The following is a 16,717-nucleotide window of genomic DNA, read 5'->3' as shown; positions in this document are numbered from 1 at the left end:
CTGGTGCAGCTAAACTGGTGTCTGGGTGCTGAGAGCTGAACTCCGCAGTATAGACAAGATTTTAGGCTCTTAATGGATTGCTGATTGTAGCCTTAACTATGGAGTTGTGACAAGCACTTCCAAAGTTGTTGTTTGTAGCTAGACATATATGTGTGAAGGAAAGAATTCTTGCTCTACTGGTTAAATTGGCAGTTTGGTTGTGGTAATTACAGTAAAATATTGGGAAGTGGATTGATATTTGTTTCAGCAATATAAATAACAAACTCTATTGCATGGAAGAAGTTAGATGTACCGGAGTACCAATTTCTATCTCACTAAATATGAGTTAAGTTAGTAACTTTACTCACTTTTGAACTATCTTCAGTGATAGTCTGTCTGATAGTCTCACTCACACACGTATATTAACTCAAAGTTCTCTGCTTTTCCAGGAGACAAAGATGGCAGCAAAGTGACTACAGTGGTGGCAACTCCTGGACAGGGTCCAGATCGACCGCAAGAAGTTAGTTATACAGACACCAAGGTTATTGGAAACGGATCTTTTGGTGTTGTGTATCAAGCCAAACTCTGCGATTCAGGAGAGCTTGTGGCCATTAAGAAAGTTCTTCAGGACAAAAGATTTAAGGTGAGATTTATATGAAACCTAGGTTGTTCTTTAAAAATATTCCTGTATTTCTACTCTTTCTGATTGCAGGTTCTTTGGTGACTTGCTTTTCATTGGTGTACATATACTTAATATTGCAACTTGAATCACTATCATAAATAATTATTTTGCTTTGTGCATAGGAAGAAGTTTGAAGTCCTGATTTGAAGGTGTTAGTTACATTTCTTGTATCAAAGTATTTGTGGTCTCAGGTTGGGTTCCAGTAGCAAACAATTAACCAGGGGAAATAGGGAAAAGCTCTTTGTTAAAAGTATTATTTTTTGATATGAGAAGACTGCCCTGATCATTAGTAAATAAGCAAGTGGGAGAGGATGGGGATGGCAAAGGCCATCGAGTTTTGTTCTAGATAGCTATATCTACAGAGTTAGGCTGTGTGGAAGGCCCTTCTCAAGCAGTGAGAGATGCCCCACACCAAGTGAGAAGGAAGTAGACAGAATGAGCACATGGGAATTAGGACTCAGTGGGAGTTAGGCGCCAAGGGAAATTAGACATCTATATTTAATTACTTATTCTATCTAAACCTCAATATTAATAATAAGAAAACACACAAAGTTAATCTATCTCTACTCCCTTTAAATGCACCCTAACTATGGAGGGTGAAGGTGAGCAGTGGATTAATCAGGAGAGGTGCCACTCAGTGTATTGTTCCAAGTATTGCAGCTGTGTTGGTCCCACAATATCAGAGGGATAAGGTGAGTGAGGTAATATTTTTTATTTGACCAACTTCTGTTGGTGAAAGAGACAAGCTTTCAAGCTACAGAGCTCTTTTCAGGTGGTCTTAATTGCACAGAGTACTTTCTTTGTGGTCAAGTGGTATATGTCTGCACCTAGTGCAAGCAGCTCGTGGCCCTCAGAGCCCAGGTACAGCATCTTGAGGCCAGTGTTGCTGGACATTAGGAGTATCTAGAGATGGTATATAGCAGGGATCAGCGACCTTTGGCATTGGTAAGCCCCCTGGCGGGCCGGGCCAGTTTGTTTACCTGCCGCATCCGCGTCCCACTGGCTGTGGTTCGCCGCTCCAGGCCAAAGGGGGCTGCGAAAGCGGCGCGGGCCGAGGGATGTGCTGGCCGCTGCTTCCCGCAGCCCCCTTTGGCTTGGAGCAGCGAACCGCGGCCAGTGGGAGCTGCGATTGGCCGAATCTGCGGACGCGGCAGGTAAACAAACTGGCCCGGCCCGCCAGGGGGCTTACCCTGGCGGGTCGCATGCCAAATGTTGCCGATCCCTGGTATATAGGGACAGGATTACAAGACCAAATGTAAGCAAAAGGTGCAAGTTAAAGAGAGATGGTCAATTTGAAAATCAAATTTTCACCTTAAAGTTGGACACCTATTTGTAAAAAGTAGTAACACCTCAGATTGATTCCCCCCAACCCAGTCTGTCTTGTTTTTTTCCAGTTTGCTTACTTTGTGCATTTGGCAGCACTTTGTGTATAGTCATTTTCATTGTTGGTGGTTGTACTTCTGGCTTCCTGTCCTAGCATGATGACATCACTCTCATGGACTGCTTTACCAGAGCTCACATGCATGCTCTTCCTCAGGCCTTGCAACACGGTTATCGTCAGTAATGGCATCAGCAAACCTGAATGGCACTGAGTAGGTAGAGACAGGCAAGCACACAGAAAAGGAGGTAGAAGGATATATCTTTATAAGGAATCTTGCACTCATTTAAAGCATTTTATTTTAACACTTCTGAGTGAGAAACCAGACATGTAACTTTTTGCATTGTTCTTCTGTCTACCAGAGTGCCATTCCTGAACCTTTTACATATGTGGTAATGGCTGGCCTGGGAAGGCATGCCCGTGTATTGTGAGGGCAATGAGGAGAGAATTCTATGGATGGGGATTAGGTAAATGGTGGAGCTAGTCTGTTTTGAGAGAGAGGTATTACAATCCTCTTTGTGCGTTTTCAAGGGAGGCTAGTAAACTATTACCACTGCTAATGTCATAATTGTAAGATGCAAGGTAGTACATAGGACTAAATTCTTTACTTCGTTACAGCTTGTGCATTCCCATGGACTTTACTGGAGTTTCACCGTGCTTAAAAGTCAGAATTTGGCCCAGAGTGCTAGTTTCTGGGAGGTCAAACCCTTAAGACATTAGCAGTGGTAAGAGTTAAGTGATCTCATCTTTTCTTTATAAATCAGCATGGGTGGTTGTGTGATGCACTTAAACATAGGCGGTTGTTACTCCTTCAGTAACAGTGATGCAGCGCAGCAATGTTCCTAGGTTATAGCTTCGAACTTTTCAACTTCCTTTAAGCAATTAAGAGAAAATAAATTGTAGCTTTGAAATTAACATCTGTATTACCTGTGTTTTCCCTATTCATTCAGGAAAGGCTCCTGATTTCAGCAGGATTGCTCACTTGAAGTGAACATAATATTATTATCCTCCTCTTTATTGGCTCCTAGGTAATTGATTAGGCAAGATGTGTATCAGCAGTATATATGTCCAGTTTGCAAAGGCCTAATATATCCTGACTAGGTAGCGGTAATAGTAAGTTCCCTGGGATGGGACCCAAGTCTTTCCTTTATCTTGTACAGCACCAAGCATACTGTCAGCTGAACAAGGTGTGCAATTTTGCTAGCCCTGTTGGATAGACACATTCAGAGTGTAGTTTAATATATGAAACTGAAGGCTAAATCACACTGGCCACCCAAGAAGCAAGGGCATCAAGCACCACTGCTGCTCTTGAGGTGGCATGGCTTTTATTTTGGGGGGAAAATGTGCTTGTACACATGCACATGTATATCACTGTCTGTAAATTCCATATCTGATTCTGGAATTGAACTTGATCATCCTTCTGACCAAAGAATGTGGCTAAGGCCAATGGTTAGGTTCAGTGTCCTTTAAAACCTGTCAGCCATGCTTCTGAGTCAGCTGGAAGGCATAAAAGGAGCGTTGGAGACTCTCCTTTCCTCTGTTGTTTGGGCTGTTGCATCCCCAGCATTGCTGACTTAGGAAGAAGGGCTCAAGCTCAAGTCTTTTGTATGCTAGATTTCCTTGGAAATCTGCCACGATTTCACTATTACTGGTATGGCTCTGCTGGTGGTGGTAACTCAGGAAGTACTAGTGTAGACAGGACTCAGGTAGCTTCAGCTGTTTGCCTTCTGTGGGTAGTACGCCTAGCCTGTCAGGTTCAACCTGTAGATACCTGTAATTTGATAAATCCTTTATTGCGTCCTCCTTTATATATGTGTGTGTGTGTGTTTATATGTATTTTATTTTATTTTTTAAAAAAGAAGCCATTAGACTTAAGATATGCAGCTTATTAGGTCTAAGATCCATTTCATTCCAAAAATATGAGATATTTCCAATGAGAAACAACAGTACTGATGCTGGGGGCGCTATTCGGAAGGGAGTTTCCAGTGTCATATTCTCAAGTGTGGAAGGAAGGGTATATGTAGGGGGAAAAACATATTGAGAAGATTGGCAAGTTTTGTGTTCATTTCCATGTGTGGGTCTGTGGAGAACAGGAAGTTGAGAAATGCTACCTTTCGTGTTAAGTTTAACCTGGCAGTTAGTAGCTGTAGTTGGAATTGCCAGGCCAGCACATGGTGGTTCTTAAGCCGATCTGTCCGATTTGTTCTAGGAAGTATGGAAAACCCTTTTTTTAAACCTTCCATCCATTTTGGGTCTCCATGCATCCTGTAACTGAAGCAGCAGCACTACATTGTTTAAGCATGAGAAAGGCCTTATATTGACAACACTGGCACATGAGTAGTTTAACTTGGCAACTGAGATGTCCTATAGAAAGCTCCCTGGTTAAAATTGTCAGGGAAGCATATATTGACTACTTCTACATTTTAAAGATTTTTCTTTATTGCGGAATTGAACACCCAGTGTTAGCTGGTCATGTAGAGAAATAATGAACTAATGCAGTGATGTTGTTTATCACCGGGTGTACAAAGGACAACTTTCCAAATGAATAATTCCACTGAATTCTGTAATGCAGTCTCTAATTTCCTTCACCTTTTTAATATGAATGTACTGATCAAGGAGATTTAAATTCTGTTGTGCAGTGTTCCTGGCTCTTGTGATCAAGTCAGAGCACAACATGCGAGGATCCGATGTCTCTGTGGGCCTCGTCTCCACGTTAAAGATAAGGGTGACCGCAGTCACTTCAGTTCATGTAAATTAAGGGTTACCCATGCAGTTCTTAGTTGAGCAAAGTGTGAGCACCCCACATTTAGCAGAATCATTCCCATGTTGCTGGTTCCGTCAGTACTTTGGTGACTAGGCTGGTTGAATGCCGTTGGCACATAGGAATAGTAGTCTGTAGGAAACAAATTCAGAAAGTTTACAATACATTTGTCAGCTTGTCTTAATTTTTACATGTATTTTCATCCATACCTGTTTTACATGTAGCTTCTTAACTGGTGCAGCCTAATATATGTGATTTTCATTTTGCTAGTCTAAATTTTAAGTGAAACTATATTTTTATTAGCTTGTGATTACTGTTCTGAGGATTTATGTTCACAGACCATGTATCAGTCATGTTTCTCTCTGTTTCTTTGAGAAATGCAGTAAAATGTTAATTGATACATTGGTACAAATAATGGACATTCCAGAGGAAGACTATTCATATTCCTACGTATATTTTTAAGAACTTTTCCAGATATGAATATATCAGCTTCTAGCATAATCTCCCAATTGACTACCAGTAGTGACTGTAACCATTCATGTCAAGGTGCATACAGGCAATCCTTGACTTTACAACATTCGACTTCTGATGAATGCTACTTACGACATTTCTGAATTGACACCCTGATTCGACTTATGACCATTGGTTTCAACTTTACGATGCTTGGTCCCATAATGGAGTGGATTGCGGTTCTGAGTTACGATGGTTCAACTTACGACGCAATTTTCAGGAACCAATTGTGTCGTAAGTCCAAGGACTGCCTATATTGGAATCTGTAGTCTGCAGGCCATCTCCATCTTAACAGTGAATGTGGCTGTGTTCTATTTTGTATTCAGGTAAGTTAGATTTGGTGTCAAGCCTCTGGGAAGCTGCAGATGTGGCGCTCAAATGGGGGAAAACTTAGATACCTTGGGGTGTGTGTGTGTGTGTGTATATATATATATATATATTTTAGTTATAAGGTACCTATTATCATGGAATGTGGATGCTACACATTCAGTTTCGAATCAACAAATGAATCACCAGTAAGTGACTCAGAATGAGAATTTAGCCCCGTGCCTGATGGCAATGGTAATTAAAAAACCTGAATTAAATAAGTGAATTTTTTTATGGTGTCAGAGTGCAAAACTCTAGCTCTGGCTGCCCACCAGTGTGTGCATGTTCCATAGTTGAGGACCCTTTACTCCTGAGGGCATTCTGCACCAAAAAATTAGAAATTCTGTGCACAATATTTTAAAATTCTGCAAGTTTTATTTGTCAATAAATAAATGAAGAGGCTCCAGCTTGGCTGCACAAAGGTGGGAGATCACTCTGCAGCCACCCACCCTCACCCCTGGAGGACGGACTCAGCGGAGAGGCTGCACCAGACCCTGACACAAGGGCTGGGCCTGCCTCAGAAACATCCTAGAGCCTTGCCCCTCTGCACCAGGCGTGGGGCAGGCAGGATCAACCAGGCAGGATCCAAGTGTGAAGGGGCTCAGTGTGGGGGGATCCAGGTGTGGGGTGAGAGGGTTCTGTGTGAGCAAATCTGGGTGCAGGCAGCTCAGTGCGGGAGGTCTAGGTGTGGGGGGATCTGGATGCACAGAGGCTCATTGTGGGGATTCCAGGTGCAGGGGAAGTGGGACTCTGCAGGGGCTTCCAGGTGAAGGTGGTTGGTGCTCAGTGGAGGGGTCTGGGTGTGGGGTCTCAGCGGGCGAGTCTGGGTGCTGGAGGAGTGGGGCTTGATGGGCTGGGGATCTGGATGCAGCTAGTGGCGGGTCAGTGGCATGGTTGTCTGGATGTGGGGGCTCAGCTTGGTGTGGGGGGTGGGGCTTGATAGGATGGGGGTTTGAGTGCAGGGAGCTCAGTGTGGGGTGGTCTGGGGTCTGGAGGCAGGGGGTCTGGGTGCAAGGGGGTTCTAGATGCACTGGTTGAGGTTCAGTGGGGTGGGGTTCGGATATGGAGTGCTAGGGATGTTCTGGGTGTACGGGGTGAGGTGTGGCAGGGGTGTCTGGGTATGGAAAGTCTGGATGAACAGGGGTTGGGAGGATGGGGGAGCACCTCCCCATACAGTGTGTCGTCCTCCCCCGTCCCCTCACCGCAGCTGAGGAGTGATGGGGGCAGGAAGCAGAGGAGGATGCCTGAGCTTCCTGCAGCTGGGGAAGGTAGCTGGGGTGGGTCTGACACAGCCCCAGCTACTCTTTGCAGGGGAAGAGGAAGCTCTGTCCTTTCCTGCCTCCAGCCCAGCTGGGACTAGCAGCTGATCTGGGCTCAGGGTAGGAGCCGCTGGCTGGGGTGTCCCCAGCCCCGTGGTGATTTACCTCTCTGCCGGCTGCTTGGGTGCCTGAAACATTGTATCTGCGCTGTTAGGGAGTGGTGTGTGACTGCTCTTGCGTCTTCTCTTTGCTTCCCTGTTTTTTTCCGTGGGAAAGCAAAGAAATCTGCAGGGGACATGAATTCTGCACACATGCAGTGGTACAGAATTCCCCCAGGATTAAATTGCAGCTTTCACCTTGGAAGATTCAGTTTCAGGAACTGACAGCCAAAGTATCCCAGCATACTTTATTGGGTTTTGTGTGTGGTTTTACAACTGCTGTAAAATATTAATGTTAATTTGAAGTTTCCTCAGCCATAAGAATGAGCTTATGAAAATACAGCTGGTATAATCATTGAGCAGTGCATGCACTAAACAATTTGCTATCTTGCTGTTCCCATGAAATGGGAAGTAGTTGCTGTCTCTATGCGTATGCCTCTTTGCATTTGTAAAATGTCTTTTTGAATAGCTGAATGTTATAGCATAATAAAGCAACCAGAAAGTAAGATAAGCATTTTGATCATTCAGCTTGTCTGCCTTTCTCGGGGGTGGGTGCACTTTTGTAAGCTGTCTCAAATGTTTCTCAAAAAAAAAAGCCTGCTCCTCTCCAAATCCTGCCTGGTACATATCAAACTGCTAAATATAAAAGGACCTCTTCACAACGGTCAGCATCCATTGTTTGTGTTAATTTCATTACAGCTACTTTGATGATTGCAAATTGTGAAGAATGATATATGTGATGTTGGGTAAAATTTTCAAAAGCACCTAAATCACTCTTGCAAATGAGACTTAGGGCTTGTTCTCACTTGAAAAGCTCCAGCAGCACAGCTGCAACTGCACTGCTGTAATGCTTCAGTGTAGACACTCACTACAGTGATAGGCGGGGTTCTCTTGTAGCTGTAGTTAATCCACCACCCTGAGAGGCAGTAGCTAGGTCAGCTGAAGAATTCTCACCATGGAATGGGGGTGCTACACATTCAGTTTTGAATTCTTCTGTTGACCTAAACTCTTCTACACCGGGGGTTAGGTCGGTCTAACTACATCGCTTGAGTTGTGGATTTTCACACCCCTGAGCGACATAGTTGGGTTAACTTAACTTTTGAGAGTAGACCTGGTTGTAGGCACTTACAAACTTAAATTCCATCCACTTAGGCTCCTAAGTCATTTAGGCAGCTTTGAAAAATTTCCCCAATTTCTCTTTCTATTGTGTTAGCAGCTCACTGCATTAAAAGGTTTTCTTCCCTTTTGTGATTTATGGCTGCCACTATCTGCACACTTAGAGAATGGTCTCCTCTGTCTAATTAGACTTTCTGATACCTTTCACTTCCAGAAGGATGGTGGCTCTTAGTCCCTGTTGTGGACTGAGTCTTTTAAATAGGTTTTTCTGGAATTCCTCCCAGTGTCATCCCTGGCTTCTTTCTCATTCTTCTCCTCCTCCTCCTCATGTTCCTATTACGCCTGTGGCGTTTAGGGCAGTGATGAAGCTCCTCCACTCCTGTCTGTTTCCTGGCAGGTCTTTCAATGGTTCCCCAGCTGTGCCCCAGGTTTTTCAGCTCAGCTTCCACAGCTCTTCACTAGGTTGTTTTCGGGCGGCCTCGTTTTCACTTGCCTTCAGGTGTCCATCTTATTGCTTCTCTGGTGATGGAATCAGTTTCCATCCGAAGCACATGACCAATCCATCTCCAGTGCCTCCTGGCAATGATGGTGCTCAGATCCTCTTGGCTGCACTGTGTCAATAAATCTTGGTTTGAGATTGTTCTGGGCCAAAAAATACGGAGGATTTTTCTGAGGCAAGTTGTATGGAATGAAGATAGTTTGGACATGTCATACTTCCTCATTTCCCAGCATTCTGCACTATAAGTTGAAAGTACGCAACTCTGATAAATCTTGAGTTTAGTTTTGGTGTTGTATTTAGATGATTTCCGGACTGTATTTAAGCTCTTGAAGGTGTTCCTGGCTTTATTGGTGTTGTTCTGGATGTCCTGGCTTGTTCCACCATCCTGGCTGATAAGTGCTGCCCAACTATGCAAATGTTTCTACATTGGTAAGAATATAATCCTCTACCTGTACTGGTGTTGGTGAAGCAATATTAAAGTCATGATATCTGTCTTATTGCCCTTGATTTTCAGTCCAATTTGCTGGCAGAATGCATTGAATTGAGTTGTTTTTTCTTTTATATGGTGTTGGGTATTGTGACAATGGTCCTCCTCTACCTTGTTGGGTCTTGTGCTTATTGGAGGATTTGCTCGCCTCGAAGATTCACAGCAGCCCTCAGTTTGGCCGTTTTCATGAACCCACAGTCCAGGTCAACTCCTCCTGTGTCTGATCAGGAGTTGGGAGGTTTGGGGGAAACCCGGGCCTGCTCTCTACTCCGGGTTCCAGCCCAGGGCCCTGTGGAATGCAGCTGTCTACTTCCCCATGGCCTCCTCCCAACGCTTTCTTTATCCTCACCACAGGACCTTCCTCCTGGTGTCTGATAATGCTTGTACTCAGTCCTCCAACAGTATGCGTTCTCACTCTCAGCTCCTAGTGCCTCTTGCTCCCAGCTCCTCACACGCACACCACAAACGGAAGTGAGCTCCTTTTTAAACCCAGGTGCCCTGATTAGCCTGCCTTAATTGATTCTAGCAGTTTCTTGATTGGCTGCAGGTGTTCTAATCAGCCTGTCTGCCTTAATTGTTTCCATAAAGTTCCTGATTATTCTGGAACCTTCCCTGTTACCTTACCCTCACTGTCCTGTAGCCATCTGGCCTGACCCTGTCACAGTATGTGATAGGAGAGTGACATCATCTGCGAAGTCCAGGTCTTTAAGGGATGAGAAGATTGTCTCTCTCTTATGAGAGCCAGACTGAAGGGGAAACATAATATCACCCTGATTCAGTGCTATGCTCTGACAAATGACAGTGATGAAGAAGAAAAGGACAAATTCTACCTTACACTACAAGCAGAGTTAGGTCGTGGCGTGGTACTCTTCTAACTATCGTCATGGGAGACCTGAATGCCAAGGTCGGTAAGGACAACACAAACAACGACAGAGCAATGGAAAGACATGGGTGTGGCACCATGAATGAAAACGGAGAAAAGCTTGTTGATTTCTGTAATATGAATGACCTAGTCATCAGCGGAACCCTATTTGTGAAATTCACAAGCTGACATGATGTTCTCCAAATGGCAGAGATAAAAACCAGATTGATCATATCATGATCAATGGCAAATGGCGACGCTCACTGACAGATGTGAAAGTGAGAAGGGGGGCAGATGTTGGTAGCGACCACCACCTTGTGACAGCCTCCGTCAAGCTAAAACTGAGACGTGTGGGTCCACCAAACAGGGGACATAGATGCTATGATATTGACAAGCTAAAGTCCCTTGAAATACAGAAAGCCTTATTTCTGCAGTTAAAGAACAGGTTTCAAGCACTTGCAGACCTTTCTCATTCTATGTGGATGAATTTGTCCATCGTTCTCAGCTGTTTAACATGGACGACAGATGGAATTTATGCATTTTTAAAATCTGCTGTGTTTCTAGGAACTGCATTCCCTGTTGCAGAGAAGTCAGCCTGATATGACGGAGTGAACCAGATGACTTCATAGTTCTGTCTCTCCATTTTTTTCTACTAGTCTTGTTGCTTGGGATGTAGACGGTTCTTCCTGCCGGCAGATGAAAGACATAATGCAGAGTTTCCGAGGGGGCAGGGTGAAGGAGCTTGCTCCTGCCGGCTCCTGCTGCAGGGCAGGCAAGCTCCCTCCTCTTCCCCCAGTGTGCTGGGTTCCTGCCCCTCCTCCTCTCCCTCCCTGCTGCCGATCAGCTGATGGCCCTTGCGGGGGAGGGGGAGAAGTGGAGCTGCAGCAGGGCTGCTCCAGGGGGGAGGCTGAGAAGAGGTGGGGACGGGGCCATGGGGAAGGGAGGTGGAATCAGGGCATATCCCCTCCAGCCCCCTGTCGTGAGCCGCTCTGGGCAGGGGGGCTGGGAGCAACCCCAGGACCCTAGCCCACACCCCCAGCCCTCTGCTCTGACCCCTGCACCTCCCCTCACACACACACCAGCCCCCTGCCCTGACCCCTGAACCCCCCCTCACACATTCCCAGCCTCCTGCCCTGACCCCTGCACCCCTCTCACACACACCCAGCCCTTACTCCAGCACCCCCCACACATGCCTCAGCCCTCTGCCCTGACTCCTGCACCCTCCTCACACATCCCCAGCCCCCCCACACCCCATGTCCTGACTCTTGCACCCCCCACATGCCCACTCCCACCCTGAGCACCAAACAGGAGCTCCTACACGCCCCCCCCCTCATTCCCACCTGCACCCCTTACACCAAATGGGAGCTTCCCAGGTAAGCACTCCACACTCAAACCTCCTGCCCCAACCCTGATTCCCCTCCTTCATTCTAGCTCCTGGCCAGACCCTACACCCCAACCCCCAGCCTGCTCTTTCCCCCCCAGCCCCGTGCTCAGTGCACTCCCACCCTCAGCTCCGTGCTGAGAGAGAGGAAGAGAATGACCTAGAACCAGGGAGAAGGTAGGTACCCACTCTATGTGGGCAGGGCCGGGATCCCAGACTGGCAGCGGGCTGAGCGGGGCCGGCAGCTGGGACCCTGGCTGGCAGGAGCCGGCGGACAGAACCCCAGACTGGCAGTGGGTTGAGTGGCAGCAGGCTGAGCTGCTCAGCCCACTGCTGGTCTGGGGTCCCGACTGCTGGCCCCACTCAGCCGGCTGCCAGTCTGGGGTTCTGGCTGCTGGCCCCTTGCCAGCTGGGGTCCCGGCCGCAGGCCCCGTTCAGCCTGCTGCCGGCCTAGGTGAACAGAACCCCAGGCTGGCAGCGGGCTGAGCGGGCCGGCGGCATAAGATCAGCATTTTAATTTAATTTTAAATGAAGCTTCTTAAACACTTTAAAAATCTTGTTTACATACAACAATAGTTTAGTTTATATAATATATAGACTTATAGAGAGAGACCTTCTAAAAAACGTTAAAATGTATTACTGGCACGCGAAACCTTAAATTTAAGTGAATAAATGAAGCCTCGGCACACCACTTCCGAAAGGTTGCTGACCCCTGTACTAGAGCCTCCCCTGGGATAGCGCTTTGGTTGTGCTATAGACTGCCAGGATCCAATTTGGATATGGATAGAGACCTCTTTAATGTGTCTAATGAAGTAAATACTAATGGGAATTGTGTGATCATGGGAGACTTTAACTTCCCAGATATAGACTGGAGGACAAGTGCTAGTAATAATAATAGGGCTCAGATTCTCCTGGATTCAATAGCTGATGGATTCCTTCACCAAGTAGTTGCTGAACCGACAAGAGGTGATACCATTTTAGATTTGGTTTCGGTGAGTAGTGAGGACCTCATAGAAGAAATGGTTGTAGGGGACAACCTTGGTTTGAGCGATCATGAGCTAATTCACTTCAGACTAAATGGAAGGATAAACAAAAATAGATCTGTGACTAGGGTTTTTGATTTCAAAAGGGCTAATTTTAAAAAATTAAGGAAATTAGTTAGGGAAGTGGATTGGACTAAAGAATTTGTGGATCTAAAGGCGGAGGAGGCCTGGAATTACTTCAAGTCAAAGTTGCAGAAACTATCAGAAGCCTGCATCCCAAGAAAGGGGAAAAAATTCATAGGTAGGAGTTGTAGACCAAGCTGGATGGGCAGGCATCTCAGAGAGGTGATTAAGACAAGGCAGAAAGCCTACAAGGGGTGGAAGATGGGAGGGATTAGCAAGGAAAGCTACCTTGTTGAGGTCAGAACATATAGGGATAAAGTGAGAAAGGCCAAAAGCCATGTAGAGTTGGACCTTGCAAAGGGAATTAAAACCAATAGTAAAAGGTTCTATAGCCATATAAATAAGAAGGAAAAAAAGGAAAGAAGAGGTGGGATGGCTAAACACTGAGGATGGAGTGGAAGTTAAGGATAATCTAGGCATGGCCCAATATCTAAACAAATACTTTGCCTCAGTCTTTAATGAGGCGAATGAGGAGCTTAGGGTTAATGGTAGCATGACAAATAGGAATGAGGATATGGAGGTAGATATTACCCCATCTGAGGTAGAAGCCAAACTCGAACAGCTTAATGGGACTAAGTTGGGGGGCCCAGATAATCTTCATCCGAGAATATTAAAGGAACTGGCACATGAAATTGCAAGCCCATTAGCAAAATTTTTTAATGAATCTATAAACTCAAGGTTTGTACCGTATGACTGGAGAATTGCTAACATAGTTCCTGTTTTTAAGAAAGGGGGAAAAAAGGTGATCCAGGTAACTACAGGTCTGTTAGTTTGACATCTGTAGTATTCAAAGTCTTGGAAAAAATTTTGAAGTTAAGGACATTGAGGTCAGTGGTAATTGGGACAAAATACAACGTGGTTTTACAAAAGGTAGATCATGTCAAATCAACCTGATCTCCTTCTTTGAGAAGGTAACAGTTTTTTTTAGGTAAAGGAAACGCAGTGGATCTAATTTACCTCGATTTCAGTAGGGCATTTGATACGGTTCCACATGGGGAATTCTTAGTTAAATAGGAAAAGATGGGGATCAATATGCAAATTGAAAGGTGGATAAGGAACTGATTAAAGGGGAGACTATAACGGGTCACACTGAAAGGCGAACTGTCAGGCTGGAAGGAGGTTACTAGTGGAGTTCCTCAGGGATCAGTTTTGGGACCAATCTTATTTAATCTTTTTATTACTGAACTTGGCACAAAAAGCGGGAATGTGCTAATAAAGTTTGCAGATAACACAAAGCTGGGAGGTATTGCCAATACAGAGAAGGACCGGGATATCATACAGGAAGATCTGGATGACTTTGTAAACTGGAGTAATAGTAATAAGATGAAATTTAATAGTGAGAAGTGTAAGGTCATGCATTTAGGGATTAATAACAAGAATTTTTGTTATAAACGGGGGACGCATCACTTGGAAGTAACAGAGGAGGAGAAAGACCTTGGAGTATTGGTTGATCACAGGATGACTATGAGCCACCAGTGTGATAAGGTCATGAAAAACGCTAATACCGTCTTGGGATCCATCAGGCGAAGTATTTCCAGTAAAGATAAGGAGGTGATAGTACCATTATAGAAGGCATTGGTGAGACCTTATCTGGAATACTGTGTGCAGTTTTGGACTCCCATGTTTAAGAAGGATGAATTCAAACTGGAACAGGTACAGAGAAGGGCTACTAGGATGATCCGAGGAATGGAAAGCCTATTTTATGAAAGGGGACTCAAAGAGCTTGGCTTGTTTAGCCTAACCAAAAGAAGGCTGAGAGGAGATATGATTGCTCTCTATAAATATATCAGAGAGATAAATACCACAGAGGGAGAAGAATTATTTAATCTCAGTACCAATGTGGACAGAAGAATAAATGGATATAAACTGGCCATCCGGAAGTTTAGACTTGAAATTGGACAAAGGTTTCTAACCATCCGAGGAGTGAAGCTCTGGAACAGCCTACCAAGGGAAGCAGTGGGAGCAAAAGACCTATCTGGCTTCAAGAATAAGCTTGATAAGCTTATGGAAGGGATGATATAATAGGATAGCCTAATTTTCGCATTTGATTGGTCTTCAACTATTAACAGTAGATATGCCCAATGGCCTGCGATGGGACGTTAGATGGAGTGGGATCTGAGTTACTACAGAGAATTCTTTCCTGGGTGTCTGGCTGGTGAGTCTTGCCCAAATGCTCAGGGTTTAGCTGAATGCCATATTTGGGACTGGGGAGGAATTTTCCTTCACGGCAGATTGGCAGGGGCCCTGAAGGTTTTTCGCCTTCCTCTGCAGCGTGGGGCACAGGTCACTTGCTGGAGGATTCTCATAGAATCATAGAATATTCGGGTTGGAAGGGACCTCAGGAGGTCATCTAGTCCAACCCCCTGCTCAAAGCAGGACCAATCCCCAATTTTTGCCCCAGATCCCTCAATGGCCCCCTCAAGGATTGAACTCACAAGCCTGGGTTTAGCAGGCCAATGCTCAAACCACTGAGCTATCCCTCCCCCCAAATTCTCTGCAGTTCAAAGCTTTTAAACCACGATTTGGGGACTTTAATAGCTCAGACATAGGTTAGGGCAGGGGTGGGCAAACTTTTTGGCCTGAGGGCCACATTGGGGTTCCGAAACTGTATGGAGGGCTGGGTAGGGAAGGCTGTGCCTCCCCAAAGAGCCTGGCCCCTGCCCCCTATCCGCCCCCTCCCACTTCCCGGCCCCCCACAGAACCCCCGACCCATCCAACGCTACTTGTCCCCTGACCACCTCTTCCCGGGACCCCAATCCCTAACCACCCCTCAGGACCCCACCCCCTATCCAACACCCACTTCTCCCTGTCCTCTGACTGCCCCGATCCCTATCCACACCCCCACCCCCAGAGAGGACCCCCCCCGGACTCCCACACCTATCCAAACCCCCTGTTCCGTGTCCTCTGACTGCTCCTGCCCCCCGAACCTGCTCCCTGTCCCCTGACTGCTCCCCGGGACCCTTATCCAACTCCTCCCTTATCATGCTGCTCAGAGCAGCAAAGCCCCGCCGCCTGGCCATAGCCACCCATGCTGCCGCCCTGCTGTCCAGCAGGAGCGGTGGGCCAGAGTGCTGGTGTTGCATCGCGCTGAGGCTGCAGGGGAGGGGGGAAAGCGGAGGAGGGGCTGGAGGCTAGCCTCCCCATCTGGGAGCTCAGGGGCTGGGCAGGACGGTCCCGTGGGCCGTAGTTTGCCCACCTCTGGGTTAAGGGTTTGTTACAGGAGTGGGTGGGTGAGCCTGTGGCCTGCGTTGTGCAGGAGGTCAGACTAGATGATCATAATGGTTCCTTCTGACTTAAAGTCTATGAGTCTATAAATTGAACCTGTCATCTTTTTTCTGGGTAATATGTGCTAGTCTCCAAATCTGTGCATACTATACTGAGAACTGCTGTATTTGATAGGTGTGTGTGAGATGGGACATGTGGAATCTTGGAGGGCTGATTGTTGGACGTTCGTCAACGCTTTCTTTGAAAAGGAATACTCTTCTGAAGGGCAGATTAGGCAGTCTTGCCTTGGACAATTGCTTTAGCCACTCCTGGCTGAGTTGGAGGCTGCAGTGGAACAAAAAGTTGCAGAACAAATACATATATGAACCCCCAAAAGTTTGCATGTTGGTAGCAGATGTTCCCTGTGTGGAGGAAAGACCATGGTGGCTGGAACAACTTTTCGAAAGGGTGCGTTCCTTTTATTGCCAAAGAGCAGTAAACAGTTTCCAAACTCCATCACTCCCTCTAAAAATTAATTAATTAGCCTCTTGCAGTTTCTATGGCAACTTCCACCTTGTGTGTGTGTGTGTGTGTGTGTGTATATATATATATATTTTTTTTATTATCTGTCTTCTTACTATATGTTCCATTCTGTGCATCCGATGAAGTGGGCTGTAGCCCATGAAAGCTTATGCTCTAATAAATTTGTTAGTCTCTAAGGTGCCACAAGTACGCCTGTTCTTTTTTTCTAAAAATTAGTTTGATATAATGGCCTGTGCTCAGATCAGTAGCTTGACATGGAGATAGAAGTATTCTAACAGGTCCGTTTGTACTTCCACTTTTGGCAGGTTTTAAACTGGACAGTGGACTAGTAAATGTACAAAATGGAACAATCTTGCTCCTGGCTTG

The 16,717-nt window shown here is 45.9% G+C and overlaps 1 protein-coding gene across 6 annotated transcripts in view; it reads left to right on the top strand.

Annotated features, from left to right (window-relative positions):
• The window catches only part of GSK3B (glycogen synthase kinase 3 beta), a 270,397-nt gene that overhangs the window by 85,137 nt on the left and 168,543 nt on the right, over positions 1-16,717 (top strand). For all 6 annotated transcript variants that reach the window (XM_048818908.2, XM_048818892.2, XM_048818885.2 and 3 more), the window contains exon 2: positions 429-622. In XM_048818908.2, the coding sequence (XP_048674865.1) occupies positions 429-622 (194 nt within the window). The remainder of the gene's footprint in view (positions 1-428; positions 623-16,717) is intronic.

This window comes from Caretta caretta, chromosome 1 (assembly GCF_965140235.1).
Source record: "Caretta caretta isolate rCarCar2 chromosome 1, rCarCar1.hap1, whole genome shotgun sequence".
Taxonomy (NCBI): domain Eukaryota; kingdom Metazoa; phylum Chordata; order Testudines; family Cheloniidae; genus Caretta; species Caretta caretta.
This window is presented reverse-complemented; position numbering and strand designations above follow the sequence as displayed.